The sequence below is a fragment of the Belonocnema kinseyi genome, chromosome 9 (genome assembly GCF_010883055.1).
Source record: "Belonocnema kinseyi isolate 2016_QV_RU_SX_M_011 chromosome 9, B_treatae_v1, whole genome shotgun sequence".
NCBI lineage: Eukaryota > Metazoa > Arthropoda > Insecta > Hymenoptera > Cynipidae > Belonocnema > Belonocnema kinseyi.
The window spans coordinates 27,739,166-27,757,790 of record NC_046665.1 but is presented as its reverse complement, the minus strand read 5'-3'; the positions used below and the strand labels follow the sequence as shown (position 1 = coordinate 27,757,790).

General features: G+C 32.7%; 1 protein-coding gene across 5 annotated transcripts in view; it reads left to right on the top strand.

Moving 5' to 3' along the window:
* Positions 1 to 18,625, top strand: part of LOC117179461 (nose resistant to fluoxetine protein 6-like) — an 824,251-nt gene that overhangs the window by 657,075 nt on the left and 148,551 nt on the right. For all 5 annotated transcript variants that reach the window (XM_033371296.1, XM_033371298.1, XM_033371297.1 and 2 more), the window contains one exon: positions 5,987 to 6,144. In XM_033371296.1, coding sequence (XP_033227187.1) covers positions 5,987 to 6,112 — 126 coding nt within the window. In that variant the 3' untranslated portion in view covers positions 6,113 to 6,144. The remainder of the gene's footprint in view (positions 1 to 5,986; positions 6,145 to 18,625) is intronic.

Sequence of the window (18,625 nt, the reverse complement as noted above, 5' to 3'; positions counted from 1 at the left end):
TCAAAAAAGAACAAATATGACTTTAAGGATTTTTATTTTATTGTATTTTACTAAACATTAGGACAAATTCTAGTCTTCTTAAAAGTTGTTTAGAACATTTAGAAGTTTAGAAGAAATCAAGAAATATTTGAAAAATTTTCGGAAATGTTTGCAATTTTTGTAATATTTCTAATACGTTCAACGCGACTTATATTCCTTAACATATTTTTAACTGGCTAAAATTTTTCCTAAAATTTCGAAAATTCATTCAAAATGTAAAAAAATGACTTATAATCTTCTAAATTTTTCCCAGGAATTTTAAGAAAAATATTTTTATTTCCATGAAATCTTTGGGAAATCCTTTAAAGTTTCTAAAGTTTACTCTTGAAGTCCATTATTCTAAATATTTCTTGAATTAATCGATTTTTTTGTTTTTAATTTATTAATCTTACCAAATTGAAACTGTTTGCTTTAAAATCTTCTACAGTCTTATTTTAAATTTTATGAAATCCTTTGATATGTTTTGAAAACTTTTTAACTTTCTTATAAATTACATTTTTTTAATAAAAAATAATTACAAATTTTTAAACGAATACTCGTTTAGTGTTCTAAACTAAAGGTCAAGTTCGTTAGCCAGCCATTTTGGATACAAATTCAAAAAGTGGGCACATTTTGAATATTTTTAAGACCACTTTTTTAAAAATTCAAAAATTCTCTGTACGGTTATTTATAGTATTCAAAAGTTGAACAACTTAGCTTTAACAAAAGAGAGTTCAAAATTACAAAATTACAGTTGTTGGTTTACACTTCGCATTTGTTTGTGGTTAAAATTTTTTTTTAACTGCAAACTTAAGTATAAACTACAATTTTCAGTTAAAAAATGTATTTTTATCAAGTTATTTCTTAGGTTCAAATTTTAACTATTTTGTCAAAAATTCGTTTTTTACTTCTTAAGAATTAATTGTTTATTAAAAATATGACTAAGATATGCAGCACTAAATTTGAAACATTTTAGACTCAAAAATCTGGCCTCCTATATCTATTTACGTAAAGTAAATTATATTTTCCTCTTTGCAATAAGTCAAATGGTTCTTATGTAATTCGGGATTTCAAAACTGAAATAAATTTGAGGAACAGCTAGATTGTCAATCATTAACGGTGTTGGTTCAATTCGACTTTGATTTTTTTAAAATAGGTACGGCACTGATTCCATATATATTTTTTCCGAAGGATTTGCGAACGAAAGAAAGAAAACTTGTCGAATATTCTATCTTTCGCAAAATTCATATTTGTCGGGAAAATAATCATTTCCTTAACAAATTTTTTGATATCTCAAACTTTTTATTGATCCGAAGATCTCGCAAAACCCCGGATATTTGACAAGTTTTCTTTCTTTCGTTCACAAATCCTTCGAAAAAAAATATATATGGAATCAGTGCCGTGCAAATTAAAAAAAAAAAAACAAAGTCGGATTGAACCAGCACTCTTAAGTCGGGAGAGCTCGGATTCCGGCTCGTGCATTTTCGGTTTCACACGAGGCTGTTCTTCGCATCATTTGACAGAGCCGGCTCACCGACACGCCAAAAGAAAAACACCCGTACCTTTTTCTCCTAGCCGTCGACAGTGCGCACGTATCAGAATTTTACGTCATTTCCATATTTTTCGAACAGTTTTGTGTCGAAATGTATGGAAAATATTGTGAATAAAATTAATAACTAAAAATAATTATATAGTATAGTGTCGATTGTATGTTTCTCGCTCCGTCTCAGTGTTTTATTTTACACTGTCCAGTAAAATTTTAAGTTTAGATTAAGACTTTCACACCTACTTGGTGTAATTCGTTAGTATTTTCAACACGGGGAAGTTGAGAGTTCGTAAATTCACCAACTTTACACCGGAGAAGTGTATTTTAGTAGAAAAAATGCTTTTTCGGATACAAATATCACGCAGTATTATTAAAACTTCGCACTTCGGGGTCACGTTGCACGAATTTTTTCTAACAGTGTATAGGAATGATATAAAATTTCAGGGATAAACTCGAGTGCGAAGCACGAGATACGTTAAGAGAATGTGATCGTTAAAGCCAATGGAGGTTTAACAAAAGAGAATTCACAATTACCAAATTACTTTTGCCAATGCTTACACCTTTAGTTTTAAAAAGTCTATGCAGAAAGATCGAGCGCGTACCGCGAGGTGAATACATTATCGAGCGCGAAGCGCGAGATTAATATATCATCGAGCGCGAAGCGCGAGAACCAACAGTAGCGCACACGAGGCGCGCTCAAACTTGCGAGCCAAGCTCGCAATTTTTCTAAGAAATGCGGGAAATTTTCAATTTAAGAAACAATAAAAACCAATTTTTTGAAAATGTATGGTAATTTTTTTGGAAATTTATAGTAAAATTACAGAAAATACATACAAATTCCGGAAATGTTTAGTAAATTTATAAATTACCAAAAATTTATAGAAATTTAGTGTATCCGAAGCTTTTTGGAAGGAATTTCTGAAAATTTGTGGATAATTGGTAAATTTAAAAAATGTCCTCAAATTTATGAAAAATTGGCTAAATTTCCAAAATTTTCAAAAATTTATGAAAAATGAGCAAATTACCACTTATCACTTCGTGTATGTCCAATAACTATTCAGTACTCACAATCTGTCTCGCAAGCGTCAAATTGCCAGCGCAGCAACTAGAAACAATCTTTTTATAACTGCTTTTTACCACGGTTTCGGAATTGGGCACTTCCCGCACGCAATACATGCTACGCATAGTTTAACGTGGTACCCTCGAGCGTAAAAATATAAATTTGACCAAGAAAAAATTTGCGGCCCACTTTTCATCCTACATAATCTCAAAGAGTATAAAAAATATATTTTTTGAAATAGAATTTTTTTAAATATGTTTTTTTTTTCAATAAATCAATTTCAATTTTTATTTTCAAACAAAAAATGTATAACATTAAAAAAATTGATACATCGTTATAATAGTCTTAAGATGCATGGAAAGAGCTTTCCAACACACTGTAATAAAAGTGCAATCGGATCGCCCTAAAAGAAGTTACACTATAACGTGAAAGTAAAGAAACGCGTGAAAAAGTGAAAACTGCAGGCCCCTGTATATTAAGAACCTGTTGATAAATGAACTTATGGTATAATGGATTAATGTAGGTCCACTAGGACTATATTATAACCATGTTTCAACCCGATCTAAAAAAAAATTAGTTTTAGGTGCAAACACTTGACATTTTCTACCTCATATATACAACCATATTAAGGTCGGTTAAACAGAGTGGGTGCAAGCTTAAAGTTCTTGAATGTACCGAAATTTCGTCAAATATTAAAAAATAAATAACCTAAAAATCATAGGCTAAATTCTTATTTATATTCAACTAGAGAAAAATATTACCTATGTATTATTATTTAGACTTAAAAATAACCGCTAAAATTATTTGTAATTTATGTAAAGTTAAATTACCTAACTTTCTTAAGAATTGATCAATATACATGTATATTAAGTTTAATATGCAGTCTCTTAGTGAATAATTCATATACTGAGTTTATAGATTTAATATACAAATATATATTAAATGTATATTACAATTATAAAAAAATTCACGTATACACTTATTCTATGCGTATATTTACACAGTTGGGATTACTTTATTTGGAGCAATGGCGCTCATACAATTAGAATCGAGCCCCAAGAAGGCTTTAGGATAGATATTTAGAGTCAATAATTCTATACGAGAAACATCTATTATGTTTATAAAGGCTCAGTATAGTAAAGAATGAATTTATTCGGCATTTAACAAAGAAATAGAACATGCAATTAAGTGTCTGCTGTATTAACTGAATCGTTTATATACTCCAATTCTAATTTACGAGTTTCACATAAAAAAAAGTTATAAATACGTATACAGTGAAGAGGTTGACTCGAAATCTACCTTACCGATTACTGCTTCTTACTATGACTATAAAACTTGATTCAGGGAGTCATCAAGACTCAGGCGGTATCGTGATTATGTTGTATGTTCCAACACGGGAACCTTCCCTGCTTAAAATATCGGATAGAACCCGATTAGTACCCGGTTAGAAGTGTGTTATAACTGGCCATAACCGGTCTCTAACTGGATTTTGTCCCCGGGTTGTAACCAGTACCTAACTGGTATCAATCTGGTATACTGGAATATTTGTACCATATTCATGACCGGTTATTTACCGGCACCTATACGTATTTCATCCTCAAGATCTAACCGTCACCTAAACGGTTCTTAACTGGGTCCTCATAATATTCTTACCTGGGTTTAACCGGTCTCTAACCGGATTTTGTTCCCGGGTTGTAATCGGTGCCTAACCGGTATCAATCCGGTATACTGGAATATTTTAACCCGATTCTTAACCAGTTCTTTACCGGCACCTATACGAATTTCATCTCCAGGATCTAGTCGTCACCTAACCGGTTCTTAACCGGGTCCTCATAATATTCGAATTCGGTTATTAACTGACCCTAACCGGTTTCTATCTGGATTTTGTTTCCGGTTGTAAACGTATCAAGTGCCTTTTAGGAAAAGGTTAGAGGCCAGTTAATATTTAATTTCGGTTCCCAAATTCAGGGTAGACCCGGTTAGGACCGGTTAGGACCGGCTAGAACACACACCAATGACAAGTGCCTTTTAGAAACTGGTTAGAGGCCAGTAAGAACCTTACTTTGGTCTTTGAAAATATTTAATTTCTCTTTTTAATCGCCGGATAGAACCTGGTCAGGAAGGGCTAAAGTACACGCCAGTATCAAGTGTCTTTTAGGTACCGGTTAGAGACCAGTTAGAAAATAACTTCAATCTGACAATATTTCATTTCTGTTCCCAAATTCCGGATAGAACGAGGTTAGGACTGGTTAGAAGATTTTTAAATCTTATTTTCTGTTAACATTTCCCATATAAGGACCGGTTATGACCCGGCTACATTTCATATATTGAATTTGAGACCAGTTAAGATTCGGTGAGAGACGGTTAGAAACCAAATAGGTTTCTACCCGGTCCCTATCTGGTTTCTAAATGGTTTTTATCAGACATTTTAAGCAGGGTTGGTTTTTCAGAAAGCTTCACTTCTGTCCCTTGGTATACTACCCCACATATACACCAAAGCTTATGAATAACCCTATAGCACAGTCGCTAATGACCCTGACTGTTGATGAGACTATAAAACATTAAACATTCAAATAATAAAAGCAAAAACTTGATTCATCATTAATGTTCAGTGTCTGAGTTCTGATAATGATTCAAATTTTATTATAATTCTCTAATAATTTTCTTTCTGCATATTTAAAAGATCAATATTTTTTATTTTATTAAGACTCATTATAGAAGAATATTTTTAAGGGCATGTGATACTTTGTCGTGTGGTCAATCAAGTACACTACCCGGCTGTTTCCCACATAAATGAAAGTTTTTTAAACTGAATTCGGTGATATTATAAAATATCATAACGGACATCCCTGGACTCTTTTTTGAAGGATAATAACAACAAAAATGTATAGTGCTAAATAAAAATTTTATGCATGTGCACTGTTTTGAGGTTAGGATAGTTTTCTATCTCTCTGTCATTCCGATAATGTAGGTCTCTGCCGTACCGATGTTCGCTATTATTCCCTAGATTTTGAAGACAAAATCTTTATTATTGCAGGGAGAAACCGAGGAAATCTAACATTGATAAAATCGACAATAATTCCTAAGCGCTAGGAAAATTAATCAAATTTAGCAAAATTAAATTTGTTTAATTAACCTATATAGAAGTGTGCAGGGACGTCCGTTATCATTTTCTCTATCATGTCCCAAATTTTTCAGAAAAAAATATTTAATATTCTAGTAAAAAAACAGGGGGAATCTCAAACAGATAAAATAATTAATTTTCTAAGTATCACATGCTTTTAGGCTTATGAAAGAGCAGCAACTATATTATCTTTAAAGTTGATTATAGTATTTACCAGTACACGTCATTACATTTTCAGCTCATCGTCTACTTTGGTAATCTTGCCGCATCGTACTTACTTTCTTTTTGCGTATCAATCGCTCTGGAAGCTCCGGTCGTCAATTTACTCAAAATTGCCTTCACGTCAAAGAAGAGTACGAGGTAAATAGACCGCTTTCGAGGAAGATGATTATTGTGGTAAGTAAAGCAAAATATCGTCTCCGCAGAACGTGCAAGTTATATATTAAAGATCTTGGGATTAAAATGTTCCTTTTTGAACCCGCTTTCTGGCGCCGTGTGGCTATTTTGAAAAAATTAATATGGCGACACAAAATAGCGGCCGAAAACAAGATAAAAATCGATTGTTCTTATCCAAAAGCTTAGAAAAAAATATATTAACGACCAATTCGATTGGGTTTGGGCTTCAATTGTTGGTAATTTATGACCCTCAAAATTTGTTAAGGTGGGTTGGCGAAATTCAAAATTTCCGATCCAAGACGACAGACAAGAAACCAATATCGCAGAATTTTTTTTCATCAACCGAATTCAGCTAAATTTGGTTTACGAAGGTTTCTGGGGTCACTGATCACGAATCTAAAGTCAGTTTTGTAAAATTTAAGATGACGGATTAAAAATAACTTCCAAGAATCCAATATGCTGGACAAGCATTTTTTAAATCAACCGATTCAGCCAAATTTGGTTTACGAAAGTTTTTGGGGACGTTGATCAAGCATATGAAGTCAGATATTCCAAATCTATGATGGCGGATCCAAAATATCAGATAAGAATATCATATGGCGGACAAACTTTTTTTTAATTAACCGATTTCAGTTAAATTTGGTTTACGAGGGTTTATGGGGTCAAAAGCTCCCTGCGTTTTACGGGGTTTGGACTGCCATTACGTAAGAAAGCTCACATGCCTTTTTTCGTTTTTTTGTTGTTACATTTTTCAATCATTTTGATCTTTTATTAGTATTTGATTTTGATTTCAAATATTAAATATTTATGATAATTTTGAACGTTTAATTAATTTTGAATCTTCTCTACCCTGGCGGACCGAAGGAACCGAAAGCAGCCTCTACAAAGTACCCGTAGAGATCCCATTGGGTGCACATTCGATTCCTTTTTAAAAAAACAGCAAGATCAACTTTTAAACTGTTGAAATTTGGATTCTACGTTAAATTTTCTATAAGAAACTCACGGAGTAATCGGTGTACTTTTTTTGCAGCGTTAAAAATTTTAAAAATGTCATTAACTTCTGCTGAAGGTGACTTCAAACGCATCCATAATAGCTCAAGTAGTATGTTGCGCGCGAAGTTTAAAAAAAAATTCTCTCTCACTTGCATCGCAGCGTTGTTGTGTGAGGTTTCCACTGCGTGGCGTTAGCATCCAGACGAAATTCTTAAAGTTACCGACGGAAGGCTTATTAACTGCTACTAAAAGAAGATGCACTTGAAGGCGCCTTCGGCCCATGTAAATGACAGGTATTTCATTTCTTAAAGTTTTTAACGCTGCAAGAAAAAAGATTGCAACTATTCCGTGAGATTCTAATGCAAATTTTAACGTAGAATCCCAATTTCAACAATTTAAAAGTTGATTTTACTGTTTTTTGAGTTTTTCAAAAAGCAAATGAAAGAGGTCTTTACGGGTACTTTGTGGAGGCTCCATTCGGTTCCTTTGGTCCGCCAGGGTAAGAACAGAGAAGACAATTGAACGGCCTTAAGAGTCTTAAAGTAGGTAAAACAGACTTTAAGAGTTATTTTTGAGAAAAAACGGGAAATTCTAGCATCGTGTCTCGTTTTTTAATTAGTACCATAGAATACACGTTTTCCTATAGTTAGCGTTTAAAGAACTATCATTTGTTGGTATTTTACAATTACACGTCACCAAATAGTTTAAGATTAAGACTCAGAGAAAAGTTGGCTTGAAAAAAACGCATCACCCTCTTTTCTGTTTTGCTTTGAACGATGTGAATATATTCCATGGAGTAATAATAAGGAGACCGATCTCCGTACATGCGTTCCGACTGCGGTAGCTGTACATTTACTGCGTTTAAACACAATGCAACAATTAATTACCTAATATTATACTGTCACATTATTCAATCTGCATATTTTATATCATTTAATCATTACAATTAAATCTGAATTACTTACCCATACTTTCCAGATCACAATTTGTCAATTTAATTCTGAACAAAAACACAGAAATAAATAAGCACGTATATTGACAAACTCAATTGACAATATTTATAGGAACATAACCTCAGTTTTTAACTGTTATTCAACACGGCACTCACTCACACATATCTTGCGGGAGAAAAGGATATAGCAAATCACAGTGCGCAGGTCCTCTTCCTTGTGAGCATTGGGTTTAAACGCCTAAGTCTGGCAGTAAATGTGCAGTTACCGCAGTCAAAACTCGAGACGCTTTATATAGCATGATCGGTCTCCTTATTATTACTCCTTGATATATCCTTTACACAAATAAAAATATTTGGCTTCAAGATTAGGTGAAGTTGGTCGCATAAGAAACATTTTTGTTGCAAAAGGATTCCGGTTGAGACAAATGAAAATCCTCTCAAACTTAAAATTGAGATGAAATTCCATTTACTTCAAGAAAAATCCTTTTGTCACCCAAATAACAATGTGCACGCATGAGGGTCATATGCGAGCCTCAGAATTCACGCATGATTTGAAAATATATTATTCTAAATGTTATTATTAAACGAAAACAGAAACAATTGCTCTAAAAAAATTATTTTTATGACTCATATATTGATTTTAATACACGCTTTCATATCTTTAAGCATAGATGTGACAAAAAAAAACAAAATTTTAACTTTTATATTTAAATATACCTGCGCCTCTGTTGATTATTATTCAAAATTATACAAAAATAGAATAGAATATTTTAAATAGACTTAATTTGCTTAAATTTATTAAAGTATCAAATTACATAGAAATGTCGAATGAATAATAAGCTCGATATTTCAATCAATTTAAGCAAATTCAGTCATTTTAAATTTATTTATTATATTTTTAAATAGAATGCCTAACTTCACTCCCTGGCGAACCGAAATAACCGAAAGGAGCCTCTACAAAGTACCATTAAAGACACCATTGAGTCCCCCTCCGGTTCCTTCTTAAAAAACTCGACAAAACAGCAAGATCAACTTTTAAATTGTAGAAATTCGGATTCTACGTTAAAATTGGCATTAGAAACTCACGTAATAATCGCAATACTTTTTCTTGCAGCGTTAAAAACTTTAAGAAATAAAATGCCTTTCATTTATGTGGGCCGAAGGCAGCTTCAAATGCATCTTCTTTTAGTAACAGTTAATAAGCGTTTCGTCGGTTACTATGTTTATTAGTAAATCCAAAGTTTTCGGCCAAAAATATTGTCTAGTTTGGAAGTAACGCTCGGGTGAATTGTAACACACATAACCTCGAAATATACACGCACATTGGTAGTAATATCAAAACATTTTTGTTAAAAAACATTTTTAAAAAGTGTGTGGGGCCGTCCGTTAGCATGTTCGCTATAATTTCCCAGATTTTGAAGGCAAAATATTTCTTATCCTATGAAAAAAGCCAGAGGAATCTAAAAATGATAAAATCGACAATTTTCTAAGTATCACATGCCCTTAATGTTACGAGACGAGATGTCAGGACTGAAGGTGAAGAAATGGTTTAAATCCTCATTTTTCATATTATTCTTATCGCAGAAAATCTTAGTATAAAATCGGACGTATAAGTTATTAAATATATTTATTTACATTTATTTGCCAATTTTAAATTTTATTTTTAAACTTCGCGCAGAATATACTACTTCAGCTACTATGGATGCGCTTGAAATCACCTCCTTCAGAAGTTAATGACATTTAAAAAAATTTTTAACGCTGCAAAAATGTATTCCGTTTACTTCGTGAGTTTCTAATGGAAATTTTAACTTAGAATCCCAATTTCAACAATTTAAAAGTTGAACTTACTGTTTTTTAAAGTTTTTTTAAAAGGAACCGAAGAAGTTCTCAGTGGGGTTTTTAAAGGCCAATTCAGATTAGCGCTTCTCCGTTGTGGTTCGCCGTTCCGGTTGGACTCTCGGCCAATCAGCGCGTATTCGGTCCCGGTTTCTGTTCGGTTCAAGCATTTAGGTTCGATTCTAATTTCAACCGTGCGTTCGCAACCGTAGCCAATGAGAGCGCTCGCTAAAGTCACGAGGCCTGTCAGCTGTTTCTCGAGCTTGCTGCACGTCACTCACGTGACTTTAATCTATGAACCGCGCACGCGTGAGAATGACAATCGTGTAAGCTGAATCGGCGCAGTATGAGCTGCACCGCTCAACCGAGAACCGGCGAACTGCAACCGAGAACGGCTAATCTGAATTGGCCTTAAGGGTACTTTGTAGAGGCTCCTTCGATTCCTTCGGTCTGCCAGAGCTTACAAAATTCTTTTTTGGCAAATCCAAAAAATATGTATCGCTTAATTTTCTGTCAAAAACAACATATCTCGTCCCGAGAGATGTTTGATTTTAAAACGATTATAATAGCACTATACGGAAGGGATAGTATGTGGCTACTATGAGGATACTCTGTAGCGTATCCTTTCCGTTCACGCGATCCGCCAGGGAGAAAATCTACATTTTTATTTGTAATTACTACTTAACTCGACCTATATTTCGTTGACACTTGTATCCATTTAAAGTTTAGAACGCAACCATGAAACCTGTGATAAACTTGATCCAAACCTGCACGGAGTTGACCCAATGCCTGGTCCGAATGCAACTTTAAAGCCGCGAAATTTAAAATTGCCCCTGTAAAATGGCTTCTCCCCTGCAGTTGTGCAAATCGGGTCCCAGTGTGTTCACCCTGTATATGTACCTACACCTACACTTAAAATAGAAGTTATGTTACATACAGATTTACAACAAGACTCCTTGAAATATGAAGAAAAGCTTATATTCGTTAAATAAATCCTTATACAAAGAAACAGCATATGATAGTTGGATAAAATACCAAAAATATACGTGTTTAATTTTTTTCATCAGCTACAAATTGAATGCATTTGACGCTCACAACTTTTCCACACAATGTTGGAAAATTCTAAGAAAATCATGTTATTTTAGTGAGAATGCATTTGAAATTGTGCTTCAATTTACAAATCAACAAGAAAATCTCAAAGACCCCAGTAGACCAAAAAAGTAACGATGCCCTAGAGACGTCTTCGGGATAAGCCTAATACGTCTTTTGGAACATGTCTTTCATACATTCTAGGGATGCTCTTAAGACGTCTAATGTCAGTACGAAAGATGACCGGAGAACGTGCTGTGTCTTTAAGACGTCTTTAGGACATTAGACGTCTTAGAAACCTTCATTGGAATATGCTCACTTCCGAGGAATAAAAAATATCTCTGTGAGGTGCGTTACCGGTACAGTTAGAAGACATTAAATATATTGAAAACGCGTTCTCTTTAGGAGAATAGAAAACTGTGTGGCGGTCTCTATAAAAATAGAAGTGAATAAGTTTAGGAGGTATCTTATTCTTATTCTGGCATTTTAGACAGATGGAAAAATCGCGCATTCAAAATAATATAATAATCTTCACTTTTGCGCTGAAATCTGAAAATATTAATTTTTCGCTATGTAAAGAATTTCGGGATGTAAAATTTCTTAATTTAACGTCTGGGAAACAACTAATTATTATTGTTAAGAAAAAACCTTATTTTGTCGACTTCTTCCAAACTATTTATTCGGTAATTTTATACATTACATGACGTTTCGGAATCAGACCGATTCCCTCATCAGATATAGGAGGACAGGATGTGTACTACATCATGACTTAAGGTATCTGATGAGGAAATCGGTATGATTCCAAAACCTCATGTAATGTATAAAATTACCAAATAAATAGTCTGGAAGAAGTCGACAAAATAAGGTTTTTCCTTACCAATAAGAATTTTTCTCTATTCTACGCTTATTACCGGGCAGCCTCCAAAGCTAATAACTTTGTTGGTAACTTAAGATTCTCATTGTCTTGAATTTTCAGTGACTCAACATCTCTGTCGCCTGGTTTTTTTCGAGAAATAGATACCTTTTTGACAATCTTATCAGCTGATTCATTACCTTCTGTTATTACATTCATAAATGTAATGAAAGCAAGTTGATCAGCACTGTTGGTGATCCTCAAATCTTCAACCTTTCTGCGCTTAGATCTTTTACTTAAGTTTTGAAAAAATATTTTTGGCTGATGAAAACAACTGTAAAGATATTTTCATTTCAATAATATGATGAAATTTTAGGTTTAGAAAAACATAGTTACGAAACACTGTCAATAGCTATTGGAAAAAGTACTGACAATTAACAAAACTCAAGTCAAAGTGAACAGAAACGTGATTCCAGATAGAGAGTTTAAGAAAAATAAATAATAATTAAAAAAATAATTGCACATTTCTGAAGTAAAATGTGGCTTCTAAATTTTCATTACTAATACCTTTTCTGTTAAGAATCACCCAATAAACAATAAAAATCCATCTTCATCCACATTGCGTTTTTAGACACAAAAGTTTTTTTGAATATTTTGCACTGCTTTGTTGTTTTTTTTAGAGTACTTGGAAAAAGATTGAACTTTTATTTTTAATTTTTTTTCATATTCTAACACTTCTGCACAATTTTCTTCTAAAATACATTTCACAACATTTCCATGACCCTTTTTGCGATAGATATAAAAAAGATGAGCATTTGTTTTAAACTTTTTCATTTTTAAATATTTAAATTGAAATTGGGCAAAATATTCATGTGGGACCAAGATTTTTCCGTGTTTTCTTGAAGAGAATGTTCTCAAGACTGACAAAACTTATGTTTGTAAAAGGAAAAGTAATATGTCGAGCAAATTTTTTTCGCTGTGTACAGTGAGGGTAGGGTTAAGGAAAGATTGTTAGAAAAGATAGTCAATAAGAAAACCCATTTTCTTCCTAATGTTTAAATCTTTATTGACACGGTTGCGTATTCAAACCGTAATTGTAAACGTAAGAAAACTTTCTATAGCATAAAAAGGGTAGTTAAGTTCAAAAATTAAAGTTACTTTGAAGCTATTACCTACCTGACGCAAGTAGCTTTACGACACTGTACCAATTTTTGAGCCGTGCGGTCTGTTCGAGGCCTTCGCGAGGCACCTGTCCTAATGCAATTGTGAGCAGTTGTGAGCAGGTAACAGCCAAATTAAAACTTACCTTTAACCGAAATTCTCACAAATCCGTGTATTTCTGTTCTAATAAGTTTTCAGAATGATTTTAAAGAAATTCGGAACAAGTATACAAAATATTTGTATGTTATAAATAATTGGTAAAATTGAATTAAATAACGATAAAAAATATTATTTCACTTTTAAATATATTTTTTTCCAAATGGAAACAAACAGAAAATGGTTGAAATTAATTTTAAAACTACAAATGAATCTTTCTAAAGTTTATGAGTGCAATGTGATATCTTCATGTGGCTTCTACGACCTTACTTTTTTATATGAAATGCTTTTGTAAAATCAGCCCTTATTTTAAAAAGCAACCGCCTGTGCTGCAAACACGTATTTAAAAAAAAGAAACTATCAAGATGGAAAACACTTATAAAATATAAACACGGTATTTTTTAAGCATATCTACGGAACAAAATTATTGTTCATGCCTAATCGTTACCAAAATAACCCCCTGTATTTGTATCCGGATACAAACTCATGCCAAAAATCGTATACATTAAATGTTGAGACTTGTCCTCTTGATTCTTGTGCTCTTTCATTTTTCTGCAATGTCATATCAATCGATTTTGTAAAATTAACCCTCATACAAAAAAACAGTACCCTGTAATGAAAACATGTATTGAAAAAAGTCGATATCTGCATAAATGGAACTTGCTTATAAAATAGTAAAATGGTACTTTTAAGCGTAATTATTTCTCACCCCTACTCGTTACAAAAATAACCGCCATAATGAATAATATTTTCCATTCTATATGTGCATATTCAAAAAATATAAATGACCTTTTTCAATGCACTTTTTAATGCCTTCAATCAACTTCCAGCGCAACAATTGTCTACCAAGCTAGCACCTCTACAAACGAAATTCTCAAATTTCTTTGTATCAGAATTTTGTTTTTGCTTTTTACTTTTCTGGGCTGTATTGTCGGTTTTTTGGCTCCAATACTTTTGATGAAAATGCAAATTTCGAGTAAAGGTGCTAATGAAGCCAGCACCTCCACTATATAAAATTAAAAGAAAATAAAATCAAACTAAAACTACCCCCTATATAAAAACTCAAATTCGGAAAAACCAAGAACACCAGAATTTTAGGCTTATTTTGGGGTCCCGAATGCACGAACAAATTCACAAAACTAGCCGAATTTTCAAAGAACCATACCCTTGCGAAAAGTAAAATCTGCGAAACAAAAAATGCACCAGATTTTGGGCTTAATTCAGGCTCTCGAATGCACCAAATAAAAATTCAGAAAAACCACCGCTATGTACAAAAACACCAACCCATTAATAAAAACTTAAACCTCGATATCCTGAAAATATATATTGAATTTTTTTTAATCTTTCAAGATATCTTGAAATATTTTTGGATTTAGATTAAATCTTGCTTAAGCACATAAAATATACAATCACAAAAATTTACAGACGGCCATGCACAGGTGTAGGTCATATTTAAGATTTTTTTTCAAACTTTAAGGCATAGGTTAGCCGAGAGGCTTCAGGCGTTAGGAATGCGAAACTGATAGGGTTCAACCCCCCGTGGCGAATAAAAAGTTTCATAGCGTGCAATTATAAATAGTGTAGTGATTGTGTAATAGAAAATAATTGTGTAAATAAAAAATTAATTTTTTTGTAGCGAAAAATCGGTTATAATTGTATAGAACTGTTCTCTATAGTTTCGGGACTAGTTCAACACAATGTAAAACAAAGATTTTTTTATCTTTTATTAAACTACTCAGCGTATCCTCTACTATAGGATTAGTTCTATAAAATTTAGTTGATTTTTTTCCGTGTGTAAAATAACTTGAAACATTACGGAAATGTCACTAGGTCTTCTTCTTGCTCTACTTTTGTTAATTTTTCGTCAAAGAATTGTATTTTATACAGGAAGGTAGAGTGTGTAGCGTTAAATTAGAAACAAAAACTAAGGCTCTATTTTGTTGACCCAAATGGAAGATTTCGAAATTTGTGCCCATAAGAGCGCTAAATTAGGGGCAAAAATCTTATAGGAATATTCTCTACTTTACAACCTTAGCCCCTCCAAACATTAACGTGAAGAGTGTCAAAGTAGGGTCTATATTTCGACTCGGGTTGTGTGAAATTCAAATCAAGTTCAACCAATTTTCTTCAAAATTTGAAAACACAGAAAAAGGTATAATTTTCTTTAAAAACAAGATATTTCGCTCTCGAGAAATTCTGCGATTTCAAGTGTAGGTCCCTGCTGATTTCAAATGGATTCGGTCAGCGATTCTTGTTTTTCGTACGTTATTCTCCAAAAAACTGACGTTTATTGCAGTTTACTTGAAATCACTATTTATAAGATCGCCGATGGTTTTGAATATATACCAAAGATTTGAATGTAACATGTGCTAAAAATAAAAAATTGTGTCTTCAAAATGTCACGTATTCTTTCAATATTCTTGGTATTCTTTATAATCTCAAGTATTTTTGACATTCCAAAATATTCCGAAATACTTCGAAATATTCAAAAATATTCTGACATATTCCTCAATTTTCCTTTTCGCTCTACAAGTTTTTAAAGATTCGAAATTATTTAAAATGATTTTAAAAAATGTCAAGAAATTTCAAGAGAGTTTATGTATTATTGTGCAATTGAAAAATATGTTCAAGTGTTTACAAGGATTTTAATGAATTTTAACATAATTTAACGGGATTTAAAAATTCTTTTAAATTAAAAAAGATTAAAGTTTGCAGATGAATGTCAAAAGATTTCAAGTAATTTTAAAGAATTTAAAAGAATTCAAAAGAATTCCAAGAAGTACAAGAGTTTTTAAGAGATTTTAAAGACTTTAAAATACTTTTTATGACCTGAAGAGATTTTGAGTGATTTTAAGGGATTTTGTGGCATTTCAATCGATTAAATATATTTTTAAAAGTCTGTAAAGGAATTTAAAATATTAAAAAGCATTTAAAATAATTTTTAAAAACTTAAAAAGAGTTTAAGGATCTTCATGTAATTTAAAAATATTTTTATGTATTTAAAGAGATTTTCAGGAGTTTCAAGGAATTTATCTGACTTTATTTGATTTAAAAAATTTTTAAGTTTATAACCGAATTTCAAAAGATTTCGAATTATTTAAAAGAGTTCAAGATATTTTTAATGAATTTAAGGGATTTGAAGTAATTTTGAAGAATTTTTAAGGAATTTCGGTATAATGTAAATGAGTTTTAAGATTTTAAAGTAATTTTAAAATGTAAAAAATGATCTTAAATTATTTAAAGTCTGTCGAATCTTATGAAATCTTCGGAAATTTGTGAACATTCTTTAAAATCTATTGAATTTTTTTAAATCTTTTAAAATAGCTTGAAAAATTTTTGCATTTAGTTTAAATATTGTTTAAGCACATAAAATATAAATAATAATTTGTAATTTTTGTAAAATCTAAGGGAGTTGATGACACAGAAGAGGTTATTTTATGGAAGCCCAGAGAGAATAGAGGATGATTTGACATAGGTAGAAAGGAAGATGTAGTATAAATTAAGGAAAATAGCGAAACAGGAAAGAAAAAAGGAAAAGAGAAGACGGGTTAAGTATGGGAGAATACAAATAGACGGAGTAAGCGGATAGACGGACGAAAGACGAACGAAAGTAGGGAAGAATGGAAGATATGTTACTGGAATGTTGCAGGATTAGAGAGAAAGGACAGGGAAAGATAAGAAGGAGAGGAAAGACCAAAAAGAAGGATTAATAGTAGAAGAGGTAAAGATAGGAGGAGAGAAGTGGAAGGTTGTCGGGGTTTATGTGAACTGTGATATGTATGAAGAAGCAGATGAAATTAAAGAAATGATTGAAGAAAATAAAGAAGAGATTAGGATGATAATAAGTGTTGATTTCAATGCGAGAACAGGAGACAGAGGAGGAAGGGAATGGGAAGAAGATAGAGAAAGAAAATCCAAAGATAAGGTACTAAATGTGGTGGGAAAATAGTTTTTGAAGATCTTGGAGGATTTGGGATGGTTTATCCTAAAGGGAAATATAGAAGAAGATGAGAAAGGAGAATATACACGCTCAGGAGGTGAAAGAGAAACGGTAATTGGTTATGTGATAGTGGATGATGAGGTAAGAGAGAAGGTCAAGAAACTAGAGGTAGGTGATTATATTGATTTGGACCACATTTGCTTAATCGTGACATTAGGGGGACAACAAGGCAATAGAAATATGAAAGAGAGGGGAGCAAATGTAAAAAGTGTAGGAAAAGTGGATTGGTCAAGGGATGGAAGGAAACAGTTAAGAGAAAAGGTCAGAAATATCAAAATGGGAGAGGGGAATGTGGACGAGGAGATGGTAAAAATGATAGAAGAAATGAAAAGAGGATTATAGGACACAAACAAAAATGAAGTTAGTAAAGGGGGGAATAGAAGTGGATGGGATGAGGACTGTAAAGAGAAAACAATGGAGCTCAGGAAGGAATTAAGAAAGTGGAAAAAAGAAAAAAGTAATGGGGAAGAATATATGGACAAAAAAAAAGAGTATACTGAGTTGTGTGATCAAAAGAAAGAGGAAGTGAATAAAATATTTGCGGAAGAGGCGAAGAAGGCTAGGATGGAAGAAGAGGTATGGAAGGTAGTAAATAGAGAAAGAAAATGAAAAAAAGAGTAAACTAAAATATTGAAATGGTAGAATAAAAGAAATATTTCTAGGATTTGCTAGGAGGAGTAGAGAGAAAAGTTGGAAAGAGAGAAAAATAAGGTAGAAAAATAGATGAGGAAGAGGACATAACAAGAGAAGAAACAGTTAAGGAATAATGTAGGATGAAAAGGAACCTGGTATTGATGAGATTCCAAATGAAGTATGGAAATGTGGAGAGAAGGAACTAGAGGAATGGGCATGGATAATGTGTAATCGAGTATGGAGAGGAGAGGGGTGGTCAGAGTTATGGAAGGAAGGAGTAGTGATACCAATAGTGAAGTAAGGCAAAGGAGAGGAGGTTAAAGATTATAGGGGTGTGACCCTGATGACAAAACTGTATAAAGTATATGTAACAGTTTGTCGAAGAGATTGAAGAAAGAACTTGAGGAAAAAAGATAGAGCCACCAAATCAGACAGGATTTGTAAAAGGAATGGGGTTGATGGACGACATATATGTTCTGAACTATCTAGTAAATAAGAGAATTGAAAGGGAAAAACGGGCAATGGTAGCAATTTTTGTGGACTAGAAGGCGGCGTTTGACTTATTAGATCAAGGCAAAATAGAAAAGGTTATGATGAAAAAGGGTGTAAGGGAAGGGTTAATAAAGACAATATCGGAAATTTTTAGAGAGACAAAAAGCAGAGTAAAGGTAGGAGATCAAGTTAAGGGAGGAGTTAGTATAGGAAAGGAAAATATACGAGGGTGGATTGATAAGTTTCCGGCCTGACCAAGAGATGGCGCCACTAGGCCTACCTTGAGGTGGCGTTCTATAGTACCATCCTTAGATAG